Source organism: Dermochelys coriacea, chromosome 21 (genome assembly GCF_009764565.3).
Source record: "Dermochelys coriacea isolate rDerCor1 chromosome 21, rDerCor1.pri.v4, whole genome shotgun sequence".
Lineage (NCBI taxonomy): Eukaryota > Metazoa > Chordata > Testudines > Dermochelyidae > Dermochelys > Dermochelys coriacea.
The window spans coordinates 6,556,233-6,569,338 of NC_050088.1; the positions used below are offsets into that span (position 1 = coordinate 6,556,233).

The following is a 13,106-nucleotide window of genomic DNA, read 5'->3' on the forward strand; positions in this document are numbered from 1 at the left end:
CCAAAGAGATCAGCTCCTATTCAAGCACCTAAATCAGGGCCAGATTTGCAGAAAGGCTCCACCTGGACCAGCTCCCCGTGTGACACTTATGGCCAGATTTTCGCAAGCGCTCAGCGGGTACCCACTCTGCTCAGCTCATCCGATAATCCGATCCAGAGAACACAGTAAAATGGGATTCTTTAATGCATTTCCAGCCACAGTGAGCAACGGGGCTGCTTACAAGAAGCCAACCAGCCAACTGGAAGATATGCATAGACCTCCTTTACCCTAATGGATCTGACATATAATTTAGCATCTCTCTAACAAAGCTAAGGTAGTGCTAAGGTATGATCCAGGGTGCTCAATAGGCTTAAAAGCTGTTACCACCCATGCAAGAGAATACCCTGCTCATGTCATCTTCTAAAAGCTATATTCTTCTGAACTCTGTACCCCGGTGCAATATAAAAACTACAAACACACTGAGTCATAAGACAGTAGCATGCCAGTCTTACGAATAAGGCTCACACTTTTAGCCGAATTCTGTTCCTTTCAGTTATACAGGGCATTTCTTGCCCTACAGTTTCAGCGTAGTTCATGCCAAGAGTAAGATGAAAGGGCAGCTCCCAGAGTCAGTAAGAGGGGTGTACAAGACTGATATTTTCATAACAACTCAGACACAGTAGCTCATGTTCTGCTCTGTTACATGCCTGCAAACGCCTAGATTTCAGTGGGGTTACACAAGATCAGAGTTTGGCCCAATGTTAATTAAGCTCTCTGGTTAGAGGAACCAAAGGCCATCTTGAGCCCCATCTACGCTACAGTTACAACCAGTGGTCCAGTTAACAGCATCGTTATCCCGTTTTATAACATTCCATTTTGTAGAGCAGACAGAACCAAAACCATGTCCTAGGATTTAGCCCATATAAGAAACAAAGCCTAGATGCCATCTACACTAGAAATTAGAGCCAGGTCACCTGTCTTGATTGTGGCTGTTATGTCAATGGTGCCTTAACAAGCTCTAGTAGAAGCTATCACCTTCTGAACCATAGGCGGCATGGACTAGTGCTCTGACCACTGGACTGGGAGCCAGGAGCTCCTGAGTTCTAGCCTTTATAATCATGCAGCATTCTAGAAAGCTGTGACTTCAGGCAAGTCACTTTACTACCCTGTGCTTCAGTTTGCCTGTCTGTAAAATAGCGATAATACCAACTGCAGCAGGGCATTGTGGGATTTAAATAGCTAATATATGTAAAGTCGGGTGCCATGGCACATTTTAAAGATAGCTCTGTAATGCTGCTCAGTGCACCTCGGACACATGGGAAATACCCTCCACTGCCCAAAATACCCGCCACTTCCCAATAAGAATGTCAGCAACGGTTTTAAGAATCTTGCCCGTGCAGTGAAGAGCCACAAACAGGGCCCTGGTTTATTAAGGCAGAAGGGGGTTGCTCATTTTGCCCCGCACAGGATTAAAAATCCAAAACATCAAAAATCCATTCTTAGGGAAACCCTAAAAGGTCCGTGCAGCACAGGCTGGACACCAGGAAGAAGCATATCAACCTGAACGTGGCATTTCCAACTGAAAAGGAGGACTTGTGGCACCTTAGAGACTAACAAATTTATTTGAGCATAAGCTTTCGTGAGCTACAGCTCACTTTACTTCATGTAGCTCATAAAAGCTTGGGCTAATATAAATTTGCTAGTCTCTAAGGTGCCACAAGTCCTCCTTTTCTTTTGTGAATACAGACTAACAGGGCTGCTACTCTGAAACATTTCCAACTGAGCAATCACTGGTATGCATTTGCATAATCTCACCTTTGAATACACAGGCGGTAAATGAAGTGCTGGCAAAAGGTATTGACCTGGGAATCTGAAATCCACTATCCATATCACGGCAGGGCAAGCTTCCCTCATACCGTCCCCTTCCAATACGCACCACCCCTGACCTGGCAAGTAGTTCGGTCTCCTAGTCAAGATGCTTCTGCTGATCTCCTCTAGGACTATTTCATCTCTAAGTACATACAGCCCTTGGCTCCTCTACTCAAAATGCTGGGATGGCAATTTCACCTCGACTCTAATTCCAAGACCCCTGACAGGTACTAATCAAAGTTATCTACCGAATGCCTCCTTCATAAGTCAAGAGAACAGTTTCAAAACAAACACTTTATACCCACAAGAGAATCATGTAAATAATGATACAGATAGGGACTACAAGTCAGCTACAGGGATCAGTAACACCGTAAATAATCAGCTGTTTTTGATATGTAATAGCTGTCCTCACATCCAAGCATCCACGTCTGTTTGGAAACCTCTAACAGAGCTGTTGCACATTTTCTATTTTAGCGAGATCTTAACACAAGATTTGCTACAGATCCCCTGCCTGGCTGCACTTGGAAGCCTGACTGATTTGTGAAGAATGCTGCTGTCCCTCACACATGCCTTGTGTGAAGTTGAAATAGGACTGTACCCTCTTCAACCCTGTAGCAACTTCATGTTTAGAGTGTTATTGTTTGAAGTTGAATCTTGTTTGGCCAAACTCCCCGAACGTAAGATAACAGCATGATTGCTGACACTGGGGTTATTAAAACAGGCTTTCCACAATGTTATTAAACGATTAGGTTAAATAAAGACATTGGGAAGTCTGGAGTAAGAGTTGCAATTTCCCCCCTGCATGCACCATCTCTGCACTGAGCTCAGTAAAATCAGTGACACTCCACAGGGATGCAGCGAGGTACTAGCTGGATGGACCCAAGTACAGAATCAGGCTCCTACAGAATGAGACCTGCAGCCTTTACTCTCATGAGCAATTCCACTGACTTCAATGGAATTGCTCAGGTGAGTGAGGGCTACGGGTCCATTACAAAGGGTTTAGTTTGTGCAGGATCTTTCACGCAACTTGTCTCCCCAGATGCTTTGAGTTCCACACCGCAATCAGAGAAATAGACAAAAGCAAAGAGGAAGTCAGGGGGGAGTGGAGAGGGAGGGAAAAGAGGAGAAATGAAAAGACTTGTTTTCAGAGGTGATGTGAAATAGGGACCGGAGACGTGGAGCCCACACATGGGGCGTCTCAAGCCAGAAGGGGGAGAGTGGCAAGCTGCGGGAGGAACATGACATGAACATTGGAGCTGTTAGAGCAAAAGTGACGGTACAACCTGGACTAGGGCCCTGCTCTCCCGGCTGACCTATGGGGCACAGAAAGCAGCGTCCCCACAAGGCCCCATACAGCGCCGGGAGGGAGGCTAAAGCCAAGCCATGTGGGAAGTTCAGGGTCCCGAAGCTGGCCGGAGAGGGAAGGTGGTGTGAGCAGGGGGACCGGGAAGGCGCTGGGTTCTCGATCAGAGCCGGCATGGCCCCCGGGCCGGGGGGTGAGGCTGATCGGGGGGGGGCCTTACGTTCTCTTGAAGACTCCCCCGAGGCAGCTGCCGAGCAGGAGGCAGAACTGCTGCGAGAAGAAGACCCAGGTGATCTGGGAGAGCGAGCTCTGGGTCTGGCAGCGCAGGTCCAGCAGGGTGGGCCCCAGGAAGGCGATGCAGAGCCCGAAGCTGAAGAAGACGCTCCAGTAGGTGAGGGTGGGCTGCAGGTTCCTCCGGAACAGGGCAGCCACCCGCTCATCCCACACCATCCTGGGCTCGGGCTCCGGCGCCCGCAGCGGGTTCCCGGCCACGGGCCGGGCTCGGCTCAGCGCGGGGGCCGGCGGGTGGACAGCGCCCCGGATCTCATGCGCCCGGGAGCCCTTCTCCCGCTCCCCGGGCAATCCGGAGTCGCTCCGCTTTCGCTGCAGCCGGCGCTCCGCTCCCCGGGCAGCAGGGATGTGCCTGGCGCGGGCAGGCCCCGCCCCTGGGAGCCGCAGCGGAGCGGGGCGGGGGCTCGCCGCGGTGCCCAGAGCCCAGCGGGTCGGATCCTGGGCAAGGAGCTGCGGAGAGCGGGGGTTTGGGTTATTGCTCCTATGCAAGGAGGAAAGCGGAGAAATCCCCGCCCCGGCCAGGCACTGGGTCGGGTCCCTGTCCCCGCTGGATCGTGGGCTCCGTCAGGCTGCAGGAAAGGGAAATGTGAGCGCCCAGCACCCCTGGCCCCGGCCTGCTGGAGCCGAGGTCACAGGTGCTGGAACTAGGGGCGCTGCCGCACCCCCTGGCTTGAAGCGGTTTCCATCAGGTGCGGGGTTTCCAGTTTGGTTCAGTGGCTCTCAGCCCCCGCCCCCCACAGATTGTCCCTGCACCCCTGGGCTGCAGTGAAGTGCCAGCCAGCGGGGCTCCAGCAGCCTGGTCCCCGAGCTCACGGCTCAGGCTTTTAGAAGGGAGGCTGCCCAGCTGAATGTTGGGTTAGTTTCTAGGCCCTTCGCCCTTTTAATGGCCTGTCTGGAGGCTTTTAAAAAATCCCTGGGGGGAAAAAACCAAACCCACCTTTGTTCTGGGGTTCTTCTTCCCCTAGTGTGGCTTAAAAGGCTCTTTACAGCAAGGGGAAAACCCACTAAGGCCCTGCCCCTGCAAACATGTATGCATCCGCTTAACTTTAGCCCCATGCCCATAACAGTAAAAGCTGATCACCCATTTAGCCCCTGACCAGTGATTGTTCGAACACTCTTCCCGGGCAAAGCAGCGTCCCAGAGTCCAGCCAGGCTGGATGGGTTAGTTCTGGCCCCTGTGTCAGCGTGGCATGCGTGAGCTTTATGGCATGGCTTAGGAATGCCGCTGCAGAGCCTGCCGGTGCTAGTTTGCACAATAGGTTGTTATTTTAGAGCTTGGCAAATCCAAACTGCACCTGACCCCTGCTTCTTCATCATTACATTCATTTGCTAGCATGTCACATCCCCGGGAGGCCAATAGGAGTTGGCCCTGATTGAGGAGTTCAGGATCAGGCCCTCATTTTCCATCTCACTCAGAAAATTGTATCCAAAAGACTTTGAGTTAATAAACAAAAGCAGCCCAGGAAAGGAAACATTAATGAATAGGCCAGGCTAGTGTGAGAACTCCCTTGTTTGTTAAGTGAGTGGAAAATGAAACCATTAAAGAAACCTCTCAACTTCCCTGTGAGATAGGTCAGTGTTATCCTATTTTACAGCTGGGAAAACGGAGGCCCCCAGAGGTGAAATTACTTGCTCAAGGTCACTCAGTGAGTCAGTGGCAGAGCCAAAAATAGAATTGCACCCTAATAATTTATCCGGCACCCACAGTCAGGTAACCTACCAATCGCAGAGGAAGGGTAGTCAGAAGCTCTGGGTTCAGGTCCTGATTCTGCCACATCATAACTTTTCACTGTAGACAAAACTTTTCCTCTCTCTACCTTAGTTTCCCCATCTGTAAAATGGGGATAATGATTCTTATTGACAGCATGGAGGGAAGTTTGTCAGGATGTTTGTAAAAGGGCTGAGAAAAGAGATTTGAAAGCCAGAAGGGACTGTTAGACATCCATTATCTGCTGTCTCAGTTACTTGTCTCTAGCTTTGCCTCACTCATATCCCTTCAGAATGCTGCTGTGAAGATCTTTTCTTAGACTGTCTTGTTGACCATGTCACCTCTTCTTTAGCACATCAAACATAAGCTCCTTGTCCTCCATACCCTTCGCAGCCTATCTCCACCCTACCGATCTCCTCCTCCACTATCAAAAGGTCCACTCCTGCCTCTTATTGGACACTGAGCATCTGTCATCCACTTGTTACATTTTCAAACAAGCCCCTTTGTGCTTTGCTTTTTCTCATGGTGCCCCACCCGCTTGGGAGGCGCTCCCGTAAACTGCCACACAGCTACCTCCTTATCCGCCTTCAACTCCCTCCTTAAGATCCCCAAGAATGCCAATAAAAAAATCTGACCACATTTAGGCTGCTGGTGAACTGAGACCACTGTTTGTCATGCTGACCAATATAATCTGAATGTTTCCTTGTACTTCCTGTTGGTCTGTATCTATTTGTTGTCTCTTGTTTTATGTTAGATGGTAAGCCCCATGGGGCAGGTCTTTTTGTTCTGTGCACCTGGCACAATAAATAAATAACAGTCTGACCGCCTGTATAATGCAGGCTATTGAATTTCACCTGGTTATCCTGTATTCAGCCCCATGACTTGTGGTTTGGCTAAAGCATCTCTTCCAGAAAGGCATCCCAGCTTGATCTGAAAACCTCAAGAGATGGAGAATCTACCACTTCCCATGGTAGTCTGTTCCATTGGTTAACCACCCGCTCTGTTAAAAGTTTGTTATTTCTAGTTTGAATTAGAATCATAGAATATTCGAGTTGGAAGAGACTTCAGGAGGTCATCTAGTCCAATCCCCTGCTCAAAGCAGGACCAACGCCAACTAAATCATCTTAGGCAAGGCTTTGGCAAGCCAGGCCTTAAAAACCTCTAAGGATGGAGATTCCACCACCACCCTAGGTAACCCAGTCCAGTGCTTCACCACCCTCCTAGTGAAATAGTGTTTCCTAATATCCAACCTAAACCTCCCCCACTACAACCCGAGACTATTGCTTCTTGTTCTGTCATCTGCCACCACTGAGAACAGCCGAGCTCCACCCTCTTTGGAACCCCCCTTTCAGGTAGTTGAAGGCTGCTATCAAATCCCCCTTCATTCTTCTCTTCTGCAGACCAAATAACCCTAGTTCCCTCAGCCTTTCCTCGTAAGTCATGTGCCCCAGCCCCCTAGTCATTTTCATTGCCCTCCGCTGGACTCTCTCCAATTTGTCCACATCCCTTCTGTAGTGGGGGGCCCAAAACTGGACGCAATACTCCAGATGTGACCCCACCAGTGCCAAATAGAGGGGAATAATCACGTCCCTCGATCTGCTGGCAATGCTCCTACTAATGCAGCCCAATATGCCATTAGCCTTCTTGGCAACAAGGGTACACTACTGACTCATTCCAGCTTCTCGTCCACTGTAATCCCCAGGTCCTTTTCTCCAGAACTGCCTCTTAGCCAATTGGTCCCCAGCCTGTAGCGGTGCATGGGATTCTTCCTTCCTAAATGCAGGATTCTGCACTTGGGCTGCTTGTCAAGTATTAAGTTATAGCAATATTTTCCAAATTTGCCAGGCATTTTACACACACTACGCAAACCCCATGGGAAAAACTTGGAGATTGTTTGTTTTCTGAGAGACCTGAAGTGACACAGTGCTTCGAAGAAGAAAAGTGCTATAGACATTTTTTGTATGGACTCTGAACTGGTATGAACAACGATGGATTTCAGCTATTTTGCTTTTAATCACAGATGGTGATTAAACCAGATGGTGAATGAGGAAACAAATCTATTAGTTTTATATCTGTCCTGTATCTTACGCCAGGATCAGTTCTGTATTTGATCCAGTTTTATTGAACCATTGGACGGGGAGCTAGATTGGGCACATGTTCTCTTCCCAGCTTTGAATTAGTGCATCACCTTAAGCAATACCGTGCCTCAGTTTCTCCAGCTGGAAAATGGAGATAACAACCCTTTGGCGCTTCAAATTAAAAGCAATGTCTAAGCTTGGTGTCACTGTTAGCACATTTCAAATTCCAGCTACGTCTGACATGGCCTTAGCAAGTAAGGATTTAAATACCAGCACTACTCTTGGGAAGTCGGGACATTTTAAGCAATACTGATAAGGAAGGTGACAGAAGATATGTTTGTAAAGGCTTGTCTGCATATGAACAAACAGAAGATAAGGAGTACTTGTGGCACCTGTGGATGCATCTGATGAAGTGAGCTGTAGCTCACAAAAGCTTATGCTCAAATAAATTTGTTAGTCTCTAAGGTGCCACAAGTACTCCTTTTCTTTTTACAAACCCTCTAGTGTCCCCAGTAGGCTGAGCCCCTGTACTGAGTAACTAATAATACATATAATGGTAGCCCCAGGGCCTGCATCTAACAGAGAACTAGTTTTACAAAGTGACACCTTAGCTGATTTTCAAACCCTGCGATCAATTTTGTACAGATAGTGAATTAACAGCCACGTTTCTGTGCCTGCTGCGAATTGCAAGGTAAAACCAAGAACGAATTATTAATAGCAGCAGAACTACAGCCAACAACATTATCTGATGTTTGCTAATGTGGCTCAAAGAGAGCCAAGTATTTAAGCAACATGTTCTATTCAGGTTTCAGAGTAGCAGCCGTGTTAGTCTGTATTCGCAAAAAGAAAAGAAGTACTTGTGGCACCTTAGAGACTAACAAATTTATTTGAGCATAAGCTTTTGTGAGCTACAGCTCACTTTATCGGATGCATCCACAGGTGCCACAAGTACTCCTTATCTTCTATTCCCTTTCTGCAGCCCTCGGCCCCTCTTGTTTGGGGAGGATGAGGCATAAAAGCCTGTTTCAGTCTCCCCTATCCAGACATGGTCCTCTCTGTGGCGGATGGGGTGATTGCTGGTTTACTGTGCCGGGCCCTGGTTTGTCATGACTATATTTTAATATAGCTCCAAGCAGGAAGCTGGCTGTCATCATTCAATGTAATATTGTTATGGTGCTGGTTCCCTCAACCTAATCTGGAGGAGAGGGGAAATCACTGGTCAAGTAAGGGGTTGATTAAGACAGGGCTCTGTGGGGCAGTATGTTTTAGCTTTTCACTTGGGAACACACCAGGGCAAACCGTGAAAACAAACAGCAGCGTTGGCTGGACTCTCCTCCCAGGCCCAGATGCACGATTGGTTGGTCTCTTGTTCACAAACCCAGCAGCGGTGGGACAGGGCAGCCTGTCTTCATACAGAAAGAGCAGCGGAGGACAGAGGGAGGTCAGGACATGGGTACTATTGGCAGAGCTGACTAGCATCCCAGCACTGGAACAAGAGACTCCAAATGGAGAAGCTCCTGCCAACACAGGCCAAAACATTCAGAAGTGGCCAGTGGTTCTGGATGCCTGGCACTTGTTTTTTTCAGAATTGCTGAGCAAGCATCGACGTCGTTTGGAGTTGTGGGTTCCCAGCACAGTCCCTCAGCCTGGGAACCACCCAGAATCACTGGCAACTTCTGAACATTCTGGCCACTCCAGGCAGCAGGTCTCATCCCTCACCTGCCCGAGGACCAGCTGCAAGATAGCTGCTTCTGCAAGGGAGGGTGCTTGTTCACTCTGAGTTCCCATTAGCTTTTGGGCTGGCTTGGCAGCCTTGGCTGAGGCCCAGCTCAGAAAAGGTATTTAAATGCCAGATTCCTATTGAAATCAATGGGAGTTAGGTGCCTAAATACCTTTAGGGATGAGGGCTGCAAGGCTTTGGAGCAGGATTTGGGGCAGTACATCCCCAGGAGCAGGACTAGGGTGCTCACCGGGCATTCTACTTCCTGTCTGACGCTCCTGGCTGAGGAACCCTACCCCTCTTTATGAATTCACAGGCACAAGAGCATGTGGCCTGCAAAGCCTGTACTTCTATGGGGTACAGCATGCCCTCCCCCAGCTCTGCTGCCCTTCTTTTGTCCTTTCCCTTCAACCCTTTTCCAGGATCCACAGATCCAGGCCCAGTCAGGGCCAATATCCTTGCAAGTACTTCTACACTGAGGCATTCAGCCTGCAGCCAGATACAGCGGCACAACGGAAAGAACAAGAGATTTGTGTGCTTCCCCCATGCCCACTGGGTGTGAACGTCAAAGCCTTTCAACTGCTGCAATGGCCAACCTAAGAACCTTTAAGCGAATTTGTGTGGAAATGGAAACACCCGGCCAGAGTCATTGAAACTTAATGAGAAAAGACTGTGATTCTTTTACCCACAATACAATGGAAACTCTCAAACAATGGGTCGAATTCCTCTAGAATGCACACATTCAGTATCAGCCACTTGTACTCTGGGAATGAATGGTCATGGGCAGCTAGGACTGCCACACGTTAATCTCTTATTCTGTATTATCAGACAGATTTTCAGAACAGTTCAGCACAATGGGTGCTAGATGCTCTGAAAATCTGGTCCAATTGTAGGTGCTGAGTACTTTGATGTCTGGCCCTAGATTACACCTTCCTGGTTAAAGGTAACACTGAAATCCTGGTCTGGTCATTAAAGATCCCATGACTCTTGTCTCTCAGCCATCCAATTTGAATAATTCCTCTCATCTAAATTCCCTCTGCATTAAAAATTCTTCCTCATTTACCAACCTGATACTGTTCTGCATTATTGCTTCGTGCTGTTAAAGAGCTACCACGCTCCTTCCCAGAGGTGGCTGCATTTTAATGGGGTGGGGGGGGGAGAGAGAAAATCGTCTCAATACCTCATTCAGGATGGTAAATATGATCCCCATTTTTCAGATGGATAAACTGAGACACAGAGAGGGAAGTGGTTTGCTCAACCCATATGAACAGATCTTTGGTCAAGCTGGGTGGATCATGCTGTGTAGAATCACTGGCAGGCAGAGCTGTTTAGAAAATGGCATTTCTATCCCATGGGAAAGTCCAATGTTTCTATGTTTGTTTTCATCCCCAAAAGTCAAAATACCAAAAAGCTTGGAAAAATTCCAGTTCAGAAATGTCAAAGTGAAACATTGCAACATCTTCAACCAAGACTAAACATTTTACTTTGAATTTTCCAAGTGACAAATCAGAAAATTTAGTCAAGATTAAATATTGTCCCTTGAAAACTAAATCCCGTAGTTTGTCAGAAAAATTCCAGAGGGCTCTATTGGTGTGTTATCTGGGGATGGACAGCAGGAGATCGCACCCAAGGGGAAAGCGATCAGTCAAAAAAGGAAACAAAAATAGATCTGCTAACAAGGCTCAGCTCATTAGAAGAGGTCAGAGTTGTTTGGGTAACTCACACACCACAGCTCCCATTAGTCCCCCAGGGGAAAGACCCAGGTCCAGGACCACATTCCAACAGTACCCTGCCAACCACTGCCACAGCCGTGTGACTGGAGCAATTAGGAAACAAAGACAGAACCAGTTTGACAAACAAAACGCCATCATACAGCACCTGATCATGCATCACACCTGTGTCAGCTGCAACCTTGTTTGAATGAGTGAAGCTGGCTGGGCTCCAGTATGGGATCCCTCAGCACTGCACTGTGGACTGGGATTTCTTTCCCGTGGCATATTATAGTCCCCAAATTAGTCCAGGACCTGGGTCAAAACCCGGCCAGCAGTGGTGCTTAAAAATGGCTGTGGGCTCACACAGCTCTGAGCGCCAGGAAGGAGCGTTGTTTAGTGGTCAGGGCTCCCAGGGCAATGGCAGCCAGGATACCTGGGTTCTATTCCCAGTTCTGCCCTCTATTTGCAGGGTAGTCATGGGTGAGCCATATCAGTACTTTGCCTCAGTGAAGCCACCTATCAGATAATCACAGGGTTTCTGTGAGGCTTAGTGAACTATCTGGGAGGCGCTTTGAGATCCTCAGACAACAGGGGCTGTGGAATTGCCTGTGGTTTCTATTGTGGGCAAGCCCCTCTACCTTTGTGTCTCAATCCAGGTTGGATAAAGGTACCTGAAGCCTCACCCCACAGCAAAGCATTGTGTCTGACCTGAGCTTTCACCACGACAAGTCCTGTGACAATGCCTTGTATGAAAGGTTGCCTCTTCCACAGGGCCTATTGCATTTTTGAATCTCTCTAGGAGGACCATGCAAAAGTGGAGATAAAGGAGAGAAATACAGTCACCTGTGCTAAGCAAAAACAAAGCAAGTCAGCTGCAAGGGTGTGGTCTCCAAGTGTCTGATCCAGGGATGACGAGATATGCTCCAGCTGGGAAAGCACCATATTTACTACCTGCCCAGGCCCACTGCTCAGATATTAATTAAGGTAACACACCTCAAGGTAGGACAGCTTCACACTGGGCATGAGCTAGTGCCAAGTGCCCTGGATGTGCACTGCTTTGCCTTGCTACAGCACCTCTAATCAGGGGAACTCCGTGCTTTACACATATCATGGACCCAATTCTCCGCTGCTATAAACTGGCACTGCTGTACAGATTTACACCAGTGGAGAATTTGGGCCAATTAATTCTCACACAACCCCCCAGTGATGTGTCACTGTGTCCATTTGCAGCTAGGGGAACCTGATATGTCTAGCAACCTGAATGAGCAGCATATTTCTCTGCTGATGAACCCGGTACTCCTAGCTAACTGACAAATTGCTCTCCTCCCTTTAATCCATATTCCTGCCTGGTGGTTTAGCTTGAAGTCTAGGGAACAAACTTGTTAGCACCAAGTGGCACAAGATTATGGAGCAGGAGAAAGGTGATAAAATAAAGGGTTCCAGGCCTGCAGATCCTAGGAAATGAAATTATGGCACTAAATTCCTGCAAATATATTGTCCTGTCCCTTTAAAGACCAAACGAACACCAGTAAAACAACAGTTCTCAAACTTCACTGCACCGCAACAGCCTTCTGACCACAAAAGTTACTATATGACCCCAGGAGGGGGGACCAAAGCCTGAGCCTGAGCCCCACTGCCTCGGGCAGCCGAGGGGCAAAACTGAAGCCCAAGAGTTTCAGCCCTGGGCAGGGGGCCTGTAACCTGAGTCCCACTGCCCAGGGCTGAAGCCAAAGCCTGAGCTCGCCATTCAGGGCTGAAGCCCTTGGGCTGAAGCCCTGGTCCCCTGCAAGTCTAATTCCAGTCCTGGAGACCTCATTAAAATGGGGTCCTGACCCACAGTTTGAGAACCCCTGCAGTAAAACCTTCATCGCTTAGAGACCGGACAGCAAAGTTGCTCACCTTGGTTTTCTATTCAGCTCTCATGGATCTTCCCTGTCCAAGTCAGCTCCAGACAGCATAGTACAGGAAAATTAACCAATTACCCCCAGCTGGTCCAGCCCTCCAACTCCAGGCACTCAATGATCCTTTTGACCAACAAAGTATTAACCTCTTCCCTGCCAACTCTTGGTGAGGTCCATCAGTGACCCACTATCAGATAGCAACATTTCAGGCCCTACACACTTGGGCCCTGATCCTGTAGCTGACACCAGGTGGCTGGGTCCTTAAACATGTGGGGAATCCCACTGATTTGAAGGCTATGTAGACCTGATTTCAGAATTAGGCCCTTGGTCTGGATTTAAACTGGAACCTAAGGCCAGAACCTACAAGTTATTTTGGTGCCTAAACGTGTTTGAGGATCTGGGCCCTAGGATCAGATTTTCAAAGGTACTGAAGCACCTAAACACACGGATAGGCACCTAGGGGGATTTTCAAAAGCACCAAGCTACCACTGAAATCCTATTGTAAGGGGAAAAACTTCAACCAGCTCTAGCGAAGGGACTGCACT

General features: G+C 48.4%; 1 protein-coding gene across 1 annotated transcript in view; it reads right to left on the reverse strand.

The window, feature by feature from the left end:
• Positions 1-3,838, reverse strand: part of MFSD4A (major facilitator superfamily domain containing 4A) — a 37,109-nt gene extending 33,271 nt beyond the window's left edge. Inside the window, exon 1 of the mRNA XM_038379703.2 lies at positions 3,372-3,838. Coding sequence (XP_038235631.1) covers positions 3,372-3,601 — 230 coding nt within the window. The 5' untranslated portion in view covers positions 3,602-3,838. The remainder of the gene's footprint in view (positions 1-3,371) is intronic.
• Between the last annotated feature and the right edge of the window lie 9,268 nt (positions 3,839-13,106).